Source organism: Aricia agestis, chromosome 17, assembly GCF_905147365.1.
Source record: "Aricia agestis chromosome 17, ilAriAges1.1, whole genome shotgun sequence".
NCBI lineage: Eukaryota > Metazoa > Arthropoda > Insecta > Lepidoptera > Lycaenidae > Aricia > Aricia agestis.
The window spans coordinates 2,402,185-2,420,675 of record NC_056422.1 but is presented as its reverse complement, the minus strand read 5'-3'; the positions used below and the strand labels follow the sequence as shown (position 1 = coordinate 2,420,675).

At 36.7% G+C, this 18,491-nt stretch overlaps 2 protein-coding genes and 1 long non-coding RNA gene across 3 annotated transcripts in view; 1 reads left to right on the top strand and 2 right to left on the bottom strand.

Annotated features, from left to right (window-relative positions):
* Positions 1–2,964: 2,964 nt before the first annotated feature.
* Positions 2,965–4,768, bottom strand: LOC121735317. Its single transcript, XR_006036836.1, has 3 exons — positions 4,653–4,768; positions 3,845–3,960; positions 2,965–3,401 (listed from the first exon to the last, which is right to left on the bottom strand). It is a non-coding gene; the product is annotated as an uncharacterized LOC121735317 (long non-coding RNA).
* Positions 4,769–7,359: 2,591 nt separating this feature from the next.
* On the top strand, positions 7,360–12,172 carry LOC121735315 (aladin-like). Its single transcript, XM_042126097.1, has 6 exons — positions 7,360–7,532; positions 7,608–8,206; positions 8,499–8,711; positions 10,119–10,270; positions 11,060–11,258; positions 11,566–12,172. The coding sequence occupies exons 1-6, from the start codon at positions 7,410–7,412 to the stop codon at positions 11,705–11,707; spliced, it is 1,428 nt and encodes a 475-aa protein (XP_041982031.1). The 5' UTR covers positions 7,360–7,409; the 3' UTR covers positions 11,708–12,172.
* A 692-nt stretch (positions 12,173–12,864) lies between these two features.
* LOC121735316 (espin) overlaps positions 12,865–18,491 on the bottom strand; it is a 63,544-nt gene continuing 57,917 nt past the window's right edge. The window contains exons 13-15 of the mRNA XM_042126099.1: positions 16,865–17,061; positions 15,608–15,765; positions 12,865–13,266 (exon numbers count right to left, since the gene is read on the bottom strand). Of these exons, the coding sequence (XP_041982033.1) occupies positions 13,154–13,266; positions 15,608–15,765; positions 16,865–17,061 (468 nt within the window). The 3' untranslated portion in view covers positions 12,865–13,153. The remainder of the gene's footprint in view (positions 13,267–15,607; positions 15,766–16,864; positions 17,062–18,491) is intronic.

Sequence of the window (18,491 nt, the reverse complement as noted above, 5' to 3'; positions counted from 1 at the left end):
CTTTAAGGATTCTTTTTTCAAAATTTGATTATCTCAAATAATTGTTGGTTTTGGGAATATTGAAAAAACCAAACCAATCTTTTTTTAATTTGTTGTTTATAACTTTTGCCATTTTTATCAGCCCCTCTTGTATGCTCTTTTCGTGCAGTAAAATTTGGGCAATGCTATGATTTAGTAGTCCTAAGTTTAAATGGAAATTAACAATAAATACATGTATATTTGAAAATGTTGACAATATCTGATTCGAGGCAAGACCGGCATATGACGGCCTTTCCTTATGAAAACTAGACGGACTTCCCAATTATTGCAATTTTAGGTAAGACACATGTTGCAGGTGATAATCACGAAATTAAAGCGATATTAACAAATCGAACACCAGTAATAAGTAAAAGGATCACTAAATTACTTATGTAATCCCAGAAACTCCAAAAACTCCTTCGTATTTCCACTTTTTTTAATTTTTTTGGCAGAGACTTACACTCCGACTGCGAGTACAAAGCGGAAAAAAAATTGAGTTCGTTTTTTTCGTAACAGGTAGTTAGTAGCGACATGTCTGTTTCTTAGGTCAAACTAACTTTGCAATATTGTTTTATCCACTGAGCCATATGAAACTAGTCGTTCAAATATGGAAGTTATTGCCGCTTTATTAGTAAGGGGGATAGTATTTATTGATACTCGATACCGACTACGTAAATATTTAGTATGGCGATTTTAGTTTCGCAAGTGACCGCTAGAGGCGCTGTAAGATTTGCCATACTAAAAATTTACGTAGTCGGTATCGAGTATCGATAAATATTATAGCTTTAAACTCATGGTAGAGCTACTGGTATGTAGTTGGAGTTAGGAAAACTCGACGTGCTCCGAAAAACTGGCGAAGTGTCAGAGAAATTGAAATACAAACTGAGCGACCGACAAATAAACGAATATCCTACTTGCATATTTACACACATTAAGTTTATTTCACACAAGTGTTCAAAGGGCCTGCATTGCATGGAGGCTAATAAATGTTTCAGCTGATGTGGAGGTTGTTATTATAATCAACCGAATTCTCTGTATTCAAAACTCGAAGAAATAACAAATAGAACCCAAAACCCAACTCCATTTATCATTTTTTAGTACACTGTTCAACAAGGAACTAACACTGAGAGAAGAATATAAATTACTTACTTAACTCTTGCGGGCCCTTAGACGAGCAATTTTATTGCGCATTATCACGTTTTGCATAATAATTGTTATTGACAGTCTAGGGTTGGTATTGAACATCGCGCGCCTTCAATCCAGTTGTCAAATAAATTGTTCAATAAAATTTAAGCATGATATTGCATAATACAATTGATCGTCTAGGGGCCGGCTAATTGAAGATCACAGCACCATACATTATCTGTCAAACTCCCTATTTTACACTAATGTAGGCAATTATTATTATTCGTCTCTGAGTGCGACAGAACGTGAGTGCATAATTGAACTGCACCTTAGATACGAAGTATATTAAAATATTGTGTAATTATTATGTTAATAATGTTATCAACAGTTTATGTAGATTCTCACGTTAGACTTACATTATTCTATGGGCACGATTCTATGGTAATCGTAACTGTACAGACAGTATGACAACCTATTTGTCCACATATTGATTTCTTAGTACCTATTTATTATGCTAATACTGGTATAGTATGTACCAATGATATTCTATGTTACTAACGTAACTAGATTGGAAGTTTACGGTAGCAACGCGTTGCCACTTCGAAGATGCCTGCAGGCATATCTCACATACATAATGACATAACGAATATATGACTTGACATTGTCTTTTGAACAAAAAAGTGGTTACGCATTTCTGAGAATCTTTTGTAAGACATTGCTACTCTAGTATTTTAGAAACTTATTGGTATGTACTATGTATATTAGTTACCACGGCATTAACAAGTAAAACACAGCTATATGCGACAATCGAGAAGATATGAAAATGCCATTTTAACCGACTTACATGAAAAGGAAGATGTTATTTTTTCGGCTGTGGATTTTGTGGATTTTTGCCTGGATATGCCAATTTTTTTCCCTCCCTCTTGCCAAAGTACCCAAACTATGTCCATAATTTTACAAAATATGAACATTCGTCTACTACCAACGAATCAAATTCACTTAAATCTTTTAATAAAACTGAAAAACGAATCAAAATGCATTTACTTAAGTAGTGGCACAGTGTAATGAAGTCGGACACGTCTAGCACAGAGTACTCGCTGCAATCTGCAGAGCATTCATGCCATTACACTAATCACTTTACAGCTGCGACTCGAAAATACAGGTGCATCATCAGCTGCAGTAGAGGTTTCTTTAGATTATTTTTTTAATAAGGGGGCATACGCGCAAACGGGTCACCTGATGGAAAGCAACTTCCGTCGCCCATGGACACTCGCAACATCAAAAGAGCTGCAGGTGCATTGCCGGCCTTTTAAGAGGGAATAGGGAAGGCTAAGGAAGGGAATAGAGAAGGGTAGGGAAAGAAATAGGGTAGGGCATTGGGCCTCCGGTAAACTCACTCACTCGGCGAAACACAGCGCAAGCGCTGTTTCACGCCGGTTTTCTGTGAGCCCGTGGTATTTCTCCGGTCGAGCCGGCCCATTCGTGCCGAAGCATGGCTCTCCCACGTTAAAATTCTACAGAAATCGCGGGCTTTGAGTGCTGCGACGGAAATTCCGGCTAAAGTTTATGTGATAATGATAACGAAAAAACCTAACACGGATTTTTTATTTTAAAAGAAAACCACATTTCAACAATCTATTTTTTTTTTGTAATCGACACTTTAAAATTGTTTATACCTATTGTGTTTGTTAATCGCTACCATTATTATCTCAATTATTGTTTTGAAGCTTGTTGTTTTATTCGCCTTTTTTGTTTCTGTTAATAATGACTCTTACTGGTGTCGAATATCTAGATTTGTTAGTCGCTGTTGACGGCTTGGTTGTTGTTGTCGATGGTTTGCTTGCTGTCGTCGGTTTTTTAGTCGTTGTTGACGGTTTTTTTGTCGCCGTAGACGGTTTTTTTGTTACTGTTGTTGGGTTTTTTGTCGTTGCTGTCGACGGTTTGCTTGTTGTCGTTGGTTTTTTTGTTGTTGTCGACTGCTTTCTTGTCGTCGTAGTCGGTTTTTTTGTTGTTGTTGACGGTTTGCTTGTTGTTGTCAGTGTTCTTGTCGTCGTGGACGGTTCTGTTGTTGTAGTTTTTTCGTTTGGGGCTATCGTTGTTGGTTTTCCATATAATTTCCACTTTAATAAGAAAAGTTTCTTAAGGTTGTCAACTGCTTGTTTCTTATCGAAAGGCTTTCCGTCCATCTTGGAAAACCCTGGGCCATACTCTACAAGCGGTCGCATTATTCTTCTACCTATTCCTGTCCTTGGGGTCGACTGAAAATACGAAAATAATATTATTTTATCAATTCCTGCTTTTTACTAGATAAAAATACCAAGGCTTTACTAGCCGGTAAGCAAAGACCTATCCTATTTCTTATGTCAATGAGTTAAACTTAGCCTAGGTTAAATGAAATAATAAAATTATATAATGTTATTTCTTTCGTTCCTCGTTTTATGAAGGAAAATTGATGTTATTTATCAGGATTATACCTAATTATAATTGGGATTGGTGGAAATTAAAACCGGAAAGTTTTTTTTACGATTAAACTAATTTACTTGCACACATTTAGTTTAATTATATACTTAATATTATCTAGATTAATAATAAGTACGTAATAAAAATATTATGATGATTTTCGTAATTTCTTTACAGAGCGAAAAGGACGGACCTGTCATCTCTCTCGCTCTCTCATTTACATGATACAAGAAAGGCGTACCTGCAATTTATCGTCCATTCCTAAATTTCCCCCGGGAATCCCCTCGAGGGAGCCATCACCATCAGAAACGCACCCGCCGTTTGTAATGGACAGTACTATGATTGACGCTGTAGTGGCTAAAATTCAAATATTCCAAATTCAAATTGTTTTAAATACAATGAAGCAGCCCCCGTACCTAGACAAGTGGCAAAACGCTTACGCTAACGTTAACGCTAGCGTTACAAAATGTATGGATTTGACATTAGTATTCGCTAGCGAAGCGATGACTTATGTCAAATCGCATACATTTTGTAGCGCTAGCGTTAGCGTTAGCATTAGCGCTTTGCCACTTGTCTATAGGCCCTGATAAGACCCGTTGCGCCAAAATTAATTTATCGCGTGGAAGCCATACATTTTTCCGAAACGAAAAGTATGCTATGTCCTTTCCCAGGGCCCAAAGTGTCTCCATATTTTGGGGTATGAAGATTTTGGCCGACATACTTTCGCTAAATATGTTTTTCCGCGTTCACGAATATTTTTTCAAAAATGGGTAGCTAACATCAATACAAACAAAAAATAATCTTAGACAAAACCACGTAAGGTGTCACATATCCACTATCCATTTTTGAAAAAAATATTCGTGAACGCGAAAAAACATTTAACGGACAGTAGGTCGGCCAGGCTCCATACAAAAATCTTCATACCCCTTTCAGCACGATTTACTAACTATAAACTTAATCATAAATTGCAATAATACTTAATAACCCTGAAGGCATAATAATACTTAAGTATGTAATATGACTTTGCGTAATAATATCATAAATCTCACCGAAAACAACATCAATCCTGCAACGCATTTTACCTTGTTATACGCCTAAGTCCCATTTTACTTTTAAATTACAGCCGTAATACACGTCTTATAATTTTATGACTCTTTTCCATGATGTACCAGTTCAATTTCAAGCTAAATTAAGTCGTTATATTATGATTTTTGCGGTATTTCATGCTACAAGCTACGTAATTAAAATTGCAGTCTGAAAATGTTTGATAACATTGCTAACTGTGATTTGTAAAATAGATATTTGCACATTATATCTGTAAATTTTCCGATCTACGGATTAGAAGCATCATTGGCTATAGTATGCATTTTAGTAAAAAAAAACTTTTGATGAAAAGAAAAATATTAATAATATTATACTTAGTCATTTTTATTACTATCAAGCTAATTTTTTGTGAGTAAGTAGCTTTATTTTGATAAGACAAACAACATTTTTATCTGCGAAAAATCTTGAAAGTGGTAATTATCTAAGTAAGTAGAAAGGATTTCATACTTTGGTTTGATGGTCCTAAAATCAACGATAAAATATGGATTGTTCTATTTGTAGGACAATGTTACTCTTAAATTATAAAACTATTAACCAACCAATATACAAAAAATCATCTGGTTAGGGTCCCGTTTTAGGCTGCTGTAATGAGTAATCAACAAAACTTAGTTGACTACCGCGGTACCCTAAAACGGAACCAGCTGACTTATTGTAAGTATATTGGTAGGTTAATCATCACTACATATTTATTATAAAACCAACTAGTCGCTTTTTTTCTCTCATGTCCCTTTGTTCCCTTTCTTTCTTTAAAACTACGCAACGGATTTTGATGTGGTTTCCTTTAAGGACGCTATCACATTTTATCACAAATATCAGCGATTTTCAGGTAAGTACCTGAAAATCGCTGATATTTGTGAAAAAAACCAAAATATTCTCGTAGTGTGACTCCTGGTAAGTACCAGGAGTCACACTACGAGAATATTTTGGTTTCAAATGAAAGATAAGTAATACCTATATTCATCTCCACGTCAAAAAAAATTTCACATAAATACGTTTTAAGGAGTGAGCACACTGAGACGGACCGCGCCGGGGCTCAGCGTGCCGGGGCCATGAAGCTAATGCCGGGGCATCATCGCAAAAATCCGCCTCCATACAATTTGTACGGAAGCGGATGCGCGTATCGCACACAGTGTCGGGGCGCAGCGGATTTCCGCTTCCATACAAATTGTATGGAGGCGGATTTTTGCGATGAGCCCCGGCACGCTGAGCCCCGGCACGGCCCGTCTCAGTGTGCTCACTCCTTTAACCATCACAATAATCGCAAAAGATTAAAAAAAATGGGGGTTGATTAAGTACCATTATAGCTAAATACACTGAACTAAGGAAAATAAATGTACTAAAAAATTGTTACTTAATTAGTCCCCTGTACGAATAGCTAAATTTTCCATATAAATATAAATAACATTTCCATTTATAAGAAAAATAAGAAACGCTCTCTTTCTTCATACATTTTCGCCCTACAAAGAACGCGGCGAGAGGCGTAAGTTACGGGGAAAATCGTGACGCACGGCCCCGCACGGGTGCCCATACAAAAGTGAAAAGAAATTTTCGTCCTTCAGAGCTGCTACTTTCAAAGTGAACTCTCTACAAGGAACACGTACACACCCTAAAGTATTACCACTTATTTTTGTTACACACTGTTTATCTAAGGATTTTGTGATAATTTCAAGTGTCTACATGTTGCCATTATGGATCACGAACAGAAAAGGCCAAAAAAATCACGTTTGTTATAAAACAAACGTGATTTTTTTAAATATTAATATTTAATTTTATTATGTTTTTAGTATTTGTTGTTATATCGGCATTCGGCAACATAATAATAATAATAATAATACTCCCCACACCGGTTTCGGTGACGGTGGCCGGTTTCATTGAAACCAGACCAGGTACGCAGGAGTGATTTTATAGTGCCCAAGTGTGTGCGCAGTACACAAGAGCACTCTCTATTCCTTTACTCTCATAACCCAGTGGGACGGAAGACCGACACGACTGGCGAGAGATCAGGCGCAGGACCGACTTTTTACATGCCCATCCGACGCATGGATCATCTTACTTGTCAGACAATCAGGTGATCAGCCTGCATTGTCCTAACCAAACTTGGAAATGACATGTTTCCAATGCGGGATTCGAACCCACGACCTCCGGAGTCGAGAGCGACGCTCTAACCACTAGACCACGGAGGCGTTACGGCAACATAATATTAGGTATATAATTTATATACTTACATAATCTGTGAAAATTTCAACTCTCTAGCTATTACCGTTCTTGAGCTGTTACAGCCTGGAGAGTGGAGACAGAAAGACAGACGGACAGATAGACGGACAGACATCGAAGTCTCAGTAATAGGGTCCGGTTTTTATTCTTTGGGTAGGTACGGTCTACGGAACCCTTAAATTACCAAATATTATATTTTAAAAAAAATCTAGCGACTGCCGTCGACTGCCAAATACCTTTGATGTATTATGTACAAAACTGTCGTGCAATGTAGCCTGTACACTGACCTCTGATAGAGGTCAGTGAGCCTGCAGTAGGTCTGCTCATTGTTAAGTCCAAAGTTGGAAAAAAAAGTCAAATGCCAAAAGTCAGCTGTAAAATGTCAATGTCTAGTGCCAACTGCCAACTGTCAAGTTGTCAACACTCAACAGATAATTTTCAAAAGTGTTTGCCGGTAAACGAAAAGATCCTAGTTTTACAACAAAAAAATGAGTATTTTTAATAATTTCCCTGATTTACCGCCCCCAAATGAGACCGCATTTTGTAAAATAAATGAGGTGTACTGCTGTGGTAATTCCCGTTATGGCGACATTGGAACGTTTACGAACTCGGTAAGGTTATAAGTACTTTGAAGAAAATGATAATGTAATTTACATATATTCTACAACACTAGTTTATTCTTTCAGATTAAAAATCATCCTAAGATTAACGTGACAAAAGACACACATCATCATCACAGGTTATCCGACGAAAATGTCTCCATGTATGTCGACGTGCAAGACAACTTGTTAAAGAAAATCACAAGTGTATGGTACAAACAAGGATTCATTGAAGCGCTGAACGTAGCCGCCGATCCCACAGTCAATAAAGACAACAAAGTACTATCAGTGACGGCATCATATGCATTGAAAATTGCAAACATATTCACAACACTACGCTACTTCATGCAACCACATTTAAAGGATATTGGGCCTAAAATAGTGTCAAATTACTCAAATACAAGAAACTGGAGTACAGCCCCAGTGAAATGCTTAGCCTGGCATCCGCATACCACTAAAATAGCTGTAGCATTATCAGATGACAGTGTAAGAGTTTACTGTTCCGAAGTTGCCTTCGTATCAACACTGAAGTGTAAGTCACAGGCTCATGTGTCTTCACTAAGTTGGAGACCATATTCTGCTTCTGAGTTGGCGGTGGGGTGTGAGCAGGGCGTTATATTGTGGACTATTGACCCTAATTCTATGTTCACAAAACCCTCTTCAAGTAATGCTGTACTATTGAGAAGGTAAACTAGAAATGCTTGAACTAAATAATGCTATAATATTCTTTGTTTATTATTTAAAATAATCAATAAAATTTGAAAAATATATTTTTTTTAACTTTTTAAAGTTGTATTTTATGTAATTTGATAACATAACATTGCTGTTCTAAAATATAATTATCTACATAAACAATCCAAAAGTTTATAAAAATCCTCATTTAATCCCTCGATTGTGGATTCCTGGAAATCTATTGTTTTTGCGGTCAAAAACAACCACTTGGGAGTTAAAGCATTAACCGCTGAATATTTTTTTCAGATCGGGTCACAGTCCAGTGACTGATGTGAGTTGGTCACCAAACGGTGACTTGCTGGTCAGCTGCTCTGGTGCAGACACCTCCATGCTGGTATGGGACGTGTCCATGGAAATCCCCATTCCACTCCGCAGAGTCGCAGGGGGAGGAGTTGTCTTCTCCAAATGGTCTCCTGATGCCAGCAAAATATTTGCAGCCTCATCGTCAATTATATTTAGGTATTGCCTAAGTTTATCATAAGATTAGGCTTTATTTATTTATTTATTGGCACATCAACAGTTTATAGGAACATTCATTTATACTTAAACTAATTACAATAAAATATCACATTCTGTCCTATTTACTAATAAAAGATGTGAAACATTGTTATCAAGTGAAACAAGTTAAGGCTTTGTGAGAATATCAGCAAAAATTGTTTGTGTTGAAGGCAGGTCAAGTACTGACTCCTTCGCATTAGAGTACTGTCCGCAACCCCATGCTGCTCATAAATTGAATGATGTGGTTGGGGTTGGTGCCACGAATTTCCTCTGTGGATGAGTAGCAACCAAGGTGCCTGTTTCTGCTCTGTAGTAGAGCAGGACAGTCAAGGAGAAGGCGTATAGGTGTCTTGTCCTCCTCCTTGCAGAATCTGCAAGTCGTTATCTACTAACACCTATTCTGTTAAGGTGCTTATTGAGCTTGCAGTGCCCAGTTAGGCTTCTGGTATTTTTTGTTGAAGCGACAATAGGGATGATGACAAGGTCAAAGATTAGCGAATTTTGTTAATAAAATAAAGAAATCACGGTAAAAAATAAGTGTTCCCAAAATTTCAGCTTGATAGCATTTGTATTTTTTTTGTTATGCGCCTTCAAAGTTGGATATTCAAGTCGAATTTTTTTTCAATTTAATTTCTTAATATTTGTATGCAATTCGATAACTTATGCAATTAAAAGCAACTTTTGTTATGTAACCACTTTCATAAACGCAATATTTAATATACCTGTCGAACAAAGTTGTCTCCCGATGCGTACAAACTACGAAAGACCGACGTCATACTTTCGTAGCACTTTGTATGGAGTGTTTCAGGCAGGTCTTTTTTATGAGATATTTGAATTGTCATATCTTGGTGAATTTTTAAGCTATCAGAGTCATTCTTTCAACAATGTTTCTATTTTTGAAGTGTCTTTCAATTACCGATAAGAAAAAAAAATAGTCATCATGCCTATTATTGCTAAAGTTAGTTTTGTTAAATGTCATGACTCATCACATGAGCTACCTTTGTTATTTCCTTGTTCTTTCTTACATTGAAATTGTAATATTTTGGCAAATATGTTACACAAAATATATGCATTGAAGATGTTTTTGACCACATTTTTTCTGAATATTATGTAGTTCTAATACTGGTCAGTGGCGTAACTATAGGGTGGCAGGGCTGGCAAATTGCCACGGGCCTCCGACCCAAAATAGCCCCGGTGCAAGAAGCCATGAGGTCAGGAATTTTTTATACTTACATTATTTTATTATTAACGTGACGATTTTTACTGATAGGGCTCCATCAATTTGCCACGGGCCCCGGATGTTATAGTTACGCCACTGCTATTGGCATACGAAATTTTTATGAAACATAGGTATTTTATTGTTTCCAGAGTATGGGAGACGCAGTCATGGAGCGCGGAGCGGTGGTGCGCGCGCGGTAGCCGCGTGGTGGCGGCGTGCTGGGGCCCCCACAATACGGTGTTGTTTGCCGCCAGCCCGGAGCCCGTTGTGTTCGCGTTATGTAATTCTGGATTGTTGAACGGTCAGTATTATGAATGCAAAATTATGTATTTTTCTCTGTTTATTTTTGGCACTGCTTTCAAACCACTGAACCAATTTGTGCAAAAATTTATTCAGCTTATGTTTAGTAAATTCATAAATTAGTAGGTATGAAGTTACTTAGAGGCTAGAGCCTTGGGAAATTGTAATATTATGATACACTAGAAAATTAATGTTCAGTCCCCGCGCGTCGCGCGATAAGGCGCTTTGCAGACGAAGGGGCGGGGCGGGCCGGTCAGCCGGTTCGCCGCGAACGATAGTACAAAGGGAATCCTATATTACCAACGCACACGGTGGGCAAAAAGACCGCGTCGCTGGTGCCCGGCGAGCACTGGCGGCGCATGTCTGCGGCTGCTGCTACACAAACCAGTTTACATGCAGTAACGCAGACGGCGTGTGCTTTGTGTACGTGACGCGGAGCCGCAAAGATCGACGGGCGTACGTAGAGAAGTTGACCGGCCCACCCCGCCCCGTCGTCTGCAAAGCGCCTTAACGAATTTCTGTGCAATGAGGTTTGGAGAAGCATCTAGTAAATTACTAGTACTACTACTTTAAGACCATTTTATAAATTATTGACATCACCTTCATTAAAATCTGCATAATATGTATTAAATTAGTCAATTCCATTTTCTCCCTCTTTCTAAATCTCTATTTTTTAAATATATTTTTACACCCTAACTTATAAGTAAAATATATGTAATACTTTTTATACAATCAGTTGTATAAGTGTATCAAAAAATCAAAAATTACTAATTCCTTTACATAATTCCAGGCACAAAAACCACAAAAGCACAGCCAGTGCTAGACGTGAGCAAAGTTCAGTTGGCATCTGGGGAGGTGGTCGGAGGACCCATCCTGGACATGTGCTGGGATCCCACGGGCCGCTACCTGGCCATACTATTTGAAGAGTCAGCAGTGGTGGCTGTCTTCTGCACAACGATGATGATGATGCAGCTCAGTGTTACACCATGGTGAGTTGATAAGATTTATTGCTTATCCTGAGTAGCTATTTTCAATTTTGATCCAACATCTTTGTTGCTTATTTGATGTTTCTTATCAAATTAGGTACAGAATGGTCTTCTCAAGAAGTATAAGTTTCATTGGTTTAAGATTAAATAAGTTTTAAGTTTTAAATCATCCAATTAAATGCGAAAGTGTGTATGTCTGTCTATTGCCTGAATTTCATATAAGTCTGGAATAACTTTGATATCATAGATCTTTGACCAAAAATTGATTTTGAATCGGACACTAATTAATTCTAATCCATTTCAATTCTAGCTGCTTCGTAAACGGCATGGCCAACGAGTTACCAATCACGATGGCATTCCAACAGAACTTCATGGACGGTGCCTGCCTCACCGTGGCCTGGTCCAGTGGTAGAATACAACACTTTCCCATCATTTATACTGATGCATACTGAGTTTTATGGACTGTTCTAAATGCTCAGGGTAATTCTTGCGACAGGAACAGAAATATCTGCTGTCAGATACCTGTTGCATTGCTGTCAAAATATGAATGTTGTGATGCTGTTGCAAGATAAATAATTACATCTTACTGTGCCCTATGTATTTGGGTCGGACTGATAATTAAGACATCTTTTTTTAGTTTTTCACATAAGACTCATTGTAATAGGATGTATCAAAATGGTATTTACTTTTCTAATGACACAAAATTATAATTAAAGACAACCTAGGCTGGATCCTAGCTTGTATCTCGAGTCTAGGCATTCCGTTTATGATACGAAAATCGAGATGGTGTATAAATTCAAGAAAAAGATTGAACTGATTGTTATCTGATTATGAATGATTTTTGCATATTGAAATATATATTTTTATAACAGCATGTGCATGTAAAGCGACTATTTTAATTTCGATAGAATTAAAGTTCTTTTGCACAAACAATTTTTTTTCATTGACCAACGTGGCTTTAAAAGCGACTCGATTTCCTTTAATATGAACACATCTGCCTCTTCGCTGTCGCATAAAAGTAGGCAATGGAAGGAACTAGAAAAAGACAAAGTAAGCAACATATTTTTATTAACAAATGTAAAAACTTGCACAAAGACAAAGCAGTTAGTAATTAATACTAATATTGCAACTATCATCACTAGCATAATAGTCAGGGTCTGGTTTATAACCTAATATAATATAATATTATTACAAATCACCGAACTACATAATAATAAAATAGTAGTGGCTCTCATATACAAGAAATAAACGCCTAAATACAAAATGTACTCGCAAATTATTTCCTGGCAAGGAAAAATACATTTTATAAAAGGCGAAAATATCAAATGACAGGTTATTATCCCTGACTTACATTTATAATTGTATACCATTTTTACTTATTTATTATATTTAGTTCCATGCTTATTCTTAAAATTTAAAATACAATTTCATTAAATAACTACAAAATTATGCCTCTGTGGCTTTTAAAAAACTACACAAAAAAATAAACCACAAAGCTAGTGACGCCATCTTGTTTTCAAATTTCTAATTCTAATTTAAAATCGTAGAACCGACCCTGGATATAATAAAATATGTTAGTGTGATACATTCCTGAAAATAAATACTCGACTTTACTTAAAAATAACAAAACTTTTATCTTACAGCTTTTTACATGGAGATAATAAAATACTTTCACCTGTAAGACCGTGAGCATTATTTCGACTAAACTACAAAATAATGAACTTATTATACTTCTGAGAATTGGCAGTTTGGCAAGTTCTAAATGTGTTCCATACTTAAATTTAGAAAATAATTTTTACACTTTAGCTCGTCTAAGGTGTAAAAATTATAGTAACCTAAGAATAATATAAACCGTAGCCTATTCGATTATTGTAATCTTACAACTATTTTTACACCAGTTACTCGAGTAGGTTGAGTTTGCTGTTGGTCTTGCGCAGCTGCGCCCGCCACGGTATTATTTTGGCGGTTTCTTCTTCTACTTCTTCGTGTTTACCGTTCGTTGTGGCGTGCCCTGGAAATAAAAAAAATATGTTAGGTAATAAATTGGTCAATTTCAGGTTGAAAAGATTGGCCAACATAAATAAGTAAATAATTACATTATACTATAGGACACATTTACAGCCTAAATATTGTCACTGGCTATGTGGCCAGTGGCGGCGCAAGACCGGATGTGGGCAATTTATATTAGGGTGGAGCGAAAAATGTTTTTTTTTATATTCGTTTCGGCATACCTATAAAAAGTTGTAACAGCAACTTTGTTCACAAATATACGTACAAAATTTTATTTAGATCATAATAAATTTAGAGGTGCCCCCAACGTCATGAACTTTAGAGAAATTCGAAAAACTTTGTCAAAAACCACCAACTTCTAATATTGCCAAATTAACGCTGAATTATACTCTGAGTATTCCGTTATGTTCGTAACTGTTTAAGCTTGAATATTGCTCAGATGGATGGGGAGATTGAGGCAGGAGAGGTGATTTCATTGCACTTTTCAATCGTTGTCTGAACGCCATAAAGTGCGCGCTATTATTGTAATTCTGCTTGTGAGAAACAGTGATTTTAAGCACTACCCGCAAGAAAATAAACTCCTGTAAGTAATATTTTAAAATTCCTGTTCACTTATTGTTGATAAAATACTATTTTCGATATAATTTATACCTAGTATTTCTCTTTATTACAGTCATAATATGTCGTCAAAACACGAAAAGAGACATGTTATCCCGTTTTTGGTTTATCGGAGAAGTTACCAGTTTCCCAACTACTAACTCATATTTCTGTTATAAAAATTACATAATTATTAATTAATATGAATCAAAGCTGGACAAAACAAAAGAGCCGACAGTTCATGATGTATCCCAAAGACTGGCTACGGAAATTTTACATATCTGGCGAAAAGCGTCGCTTCCCAAAAAAAGAAGTATATTAGGTAAGTATTTACTTGATTAAAGCACTGCAAGAAAAATGATGATAGGCCGTTTAGATATAAATGCGACTACAAATATGAAGAAAATAAAAATACAAGACAAAGAATGACTTCGTAACAAAGAGATAATGGATCCTAACCAGACGTCTTGTTCTCGTTCTTTGCATGATGACTTAACAACCGAAAGAACGAGTTCCAGTAATTGTAGCTTCTACAAGCTAGTCAATCGCCAAAATAAGTAGCTGCTCAGCCACCCAAGAAAAAGAGATTCAATTTTCCATTACCTATGTCTCGCTCTCTGACAGAGCAGCTGCTATTATAGCTTTATCTGCTTCTTTATCTGTGTTAAAAGATGTTGATTGTTGGTATTATTATATCAAAGGATTCTAGTGCTGTCATTAATCGTTAAAAATGCGATGAGAAATAATGAAAATCAGATCAGCACACACGATGCAGATCGCAAATATAATACGCAGAATTTATTTTGATGGCAGAAAAGGTGGCTGTGATGGTACAGTTGTGAATATAGTTTTCAAAGGAGATGTTATTCGTTTTATGGAATAAGTAATTAACAAACTATTATAGCAGTTTTTTGTTTGAAATGCCTAATTGTGAAATAAAAAAACAATTTAATACCAAACAATCTCCTTTTTTCTGATGATCATTCCTTGATAATATATCATAAATATTTAATTGTTCTCGATAAAAACATTGATACCACTAACCAGAGCCTGTAGTCAAGTCTTTTCTTTATCGATTCTTTATAGAATCGTTGATCAAAATGTATAGAATTGACATTAGACGAGTCGAACGTCAACGTCATATTCGCGAATTTTTAAGTCAATTCCATACATTTTGATCGGCGATTCTATAGAAAAGCGATAAAGAAAAGGTCTTGGCTTAGGCTTTTATTTAACGTATTACAATGTAGTTTTTTTTACAAGGAACAGCAAATATAGAAAAATACTATTTGTCAAAACTAAACCAATGTTTTCAAAAAATTCGTATTTTTCGAATTTTCAATTGGGTTGGGGCACCTCATAACATCAAGACAAGTAAACTATATTTTGTATCAGAATTTATACATAGAATCCACATTTTTATGATATAATAACATACTCACTTAGTTACCCACTTCATCGATTTACGTCTTAAGTGCTCCATAGACTGTAATTCAGCATGACATGCGTCTACGTGACAGTATTAACTGTTGCATGACATGCCGATCGCGAAACGATCATGCGTGAATGTAATGCACATATTACAGGACGAAAAATTAAAGAACTTGTCAATCAATGTACAGCACGTAGTTTGCATGTCATTCACATCAATCAATACAATAAACGATCATGCGCGAATGGCAGCACGTAACGCATTGCTTAATTGTAGTCTATTTTGTGCTTTGAATATTATAGACGGTACATACCGTTGCACGATTCAGTGTTCAACTTGAGCTCCGAGGGTGCGCGGTGCGCGGGGGCCGCGGGGGGATCGTAGCAGCTGGTGATGTTGTCGATGGAGACGGCGCGGCCGAACGACCGCCACTCCCCTCCCTCCTCCACCTTGGGCGTGTAGAGTGAGTGCCTGGAATACCGTCATCGTTAATACTAGCCATATTATACTTGTAGGGTGTAAGTGCGACTTTATTAAAAAAACACAGAGCACAAAAATAAATATACTGCGTGAAATTTTAATGGTTGTTTTCCCGCAGTAAAATTATTATATCTTAGTAGTACAATAGATTTGTGAAGTTTTTTTTTATTCAAATCTTAAAATAAAATTCGGCCGGGTCATAGCCGCTCGCGTCTATCGGCATTATCATTTTCAAAAACGAACATGCATGATACTATAGGTAAATCGTTCTGCTGCGGGAAAACAACCACTAAAATGTCACGTTGTATGATTTTGCGATATTGGGCTAAAGTTGTAACTCTTTCAGCGCCGCTACTTTCACAGCAAACTCTGTATACACACCCTATTATCACTTCTATTTTTGTTCAGTAATAATTGTTATTTTGGTTGTTTGGTAAGTAAGCTGCTTTTACAAAGACTCAAATCTTAACGTGAAGTAAGTAAGTAAATAAGAAACAAAATAATAAACGAATTAAACTTTCTCTTTCTTTTGGAAGTAACTAGATTAAAATCGTCTGTTGTTGCCAAGACTAGTCTTGTTTATAGTATTTCATTACACATCTGTTTCTAGATGTGTTATGAAATAAATATTGCGATTTTTTTTAAGCTTTTACATTAAATTTAGTAAATCTAATTATTAAAATTTAATTTAATCAACAACATGTAGCATTAGTATATTATTTTACTTAAAATAGCATGCATTTTGTTACGAAGAATATATCTAGGTTAAAGTAGGTAGTTAGCTACAGATGATATTAAAAAACAATGTGAACGCCAGCCTTACTATTTTCTTGACATGTTTAATTATTATTATTAGGAATGACTTCAATGTTTACAGTATAAATTTGATTTGATTATTGTTAACGTAAAAGATATTTTGTATGATGTATTTATATATTTGCATGCTATTTCATACATAGCTAAAAGTGTTAGTTCTTAAAAAATGATCATTACCACCTATTGTATTCACCACTTTTATAGCAAATAAACGATTTGAATTGAATTACTAAGCGTTTGAAAATTACAACAAAAAAAAAACACCAAAACTCACCTTAACCTATTCTCTGCTTCCTCCCGTCTGGCCAGCAGTTGCCTCTTCCACGCGGGAATGGACGCCGCTCGTCGTCTCTCCGCCTCTCCCGCTAGCTCCTTCTCCAAATCCTTCCTCGCCTTCTCAGCAGCTCTCCTGGCCAGCATCTGCCGTTTCCACGCCGGGATCACGTTGCCCGCGGCGTCCCGCTCCGGGATCTGAGCAAAACCCTTCCATCGGACCAACCGCCCCATGTATACTCGGAATCGACGTTCCGAATTATAAACGTAAATATATAGTGCAAATATAATTTGGAATAGTGCTGGGTATGTGGAAACTTCATATTTTTTTTAAGGAATTTTAGTTCAAAATGGCGTGGATAGATGGCGCTGTGCGGCTTTTAAATCACGCTATCTTTTTTATTGATGAAATCAAATTACGAGATATCTTGGAAGTTTTCACATTGATGGTAAATAATAAGTATTATAAAATAGGTATGCATGCAATATTTGTTAATACGAAGGTGCTCCCTCACCGGGAGTATTCGCTTGTAATGTAACATTACAGAGTCGAGCATTGCAATGATACAGTGTGTAATATCTTGATACAACTTGTAACATCAACTAGCTAGGCAATGCTCAAAGTCAAATGTTACATTACATGCGAATGCTCGCGGTGAGGGAGCAAAATAGAATATATTATTATGTTTCGGTTACAAAACTAATAGTAAGTACATAATATAATATGAAGAAAGTCTTTCCATCGATCATTACGTCATATTTATTGGCAGATTTATGGTACGATACGTGGTGGTTAAAGGTTCCATACCTTAACCTTGTTTTAACCGATTCTAAAAAAAATATATTATACGTGGGAGAGCCATGCTTCGGCACGAATGGGCCGGCTCGACCGGAGAAATACCACGTTCTCACAGAAAACCGGCGTGAAACAGCGCTAGTGCTTTGTTTCACCGAGTGAGTGAGTTTACCGGAGGCCCAATCCCCTACCCCATTCCCTTTCCTACCCTCCCCTTCCCTTCTCTACCCTCCCCTTCCCTTCCCTACCCTCCCCTATTACCCTATTCCCCCTTGAAAGGCCGGCAACGTACTTGCAGCTCTTATGATGCTGCGAGTGTCCATGGGCGACGGTAGTTGCTTTCCATCAGGTGACCTGCTTGCTCGTTTGCTCCCTTATTTCATAAAAAAAGAGGTTATCTATTGTTTGACCCGTGTATTTTTTCTATTTACTATAGGACTATTATAATACGTCCTCCTATACGAGTATGCAACACTCACCTAAATGGCTCTGAGTTATAGACCTACTAAAAATAAAATAAATTATAAGCCTGTTTTTCATGCGACACATCGAACACAGCCTTGACGAAAATCCTTCTTGCTTTTACCGTATATCACGGGTAAAAGGATTTAATTTTTCTCCATAAAATATTGCTCGTACATCGAGCAACAACAATTAGCAACATCAGCTCAGCGGGGCTAAAATGGCCACATTTATCAATTCAGCAAATGAATTGTCAAAACTGTCAAACTGACAAATGTCAAATTAGTACGAATTACTACAGTGCGACAAGGTTAAATATTAACGTGGGCAGTGGCGCTGCTCGTAAAGGAGAACTGTCAAAAATGACGTT

Coding starts and splice junctions, on each gene's coding strand:
- LOC121735315 (XM_042126097.1), top strand. CDS start 7,410: ATGAGTATTTTTAATAATTTCCCTGATTTACCGCCCCCAAATGAGACC. Junction 7,533..7,607: donor TTGGAACGTTTACGAACTCG/GTAAGGTTATAA, acceptor TTATTCTTTCAG/ATTAAAAATCATCCTAAGAT. Junction 8,712..10,118: donor TCATCGTCAATTATATTTAG/GTATTGCCTAAG, acceptor TATTGTTTCCAG/AGTATGGGAGACGCAGTCAT.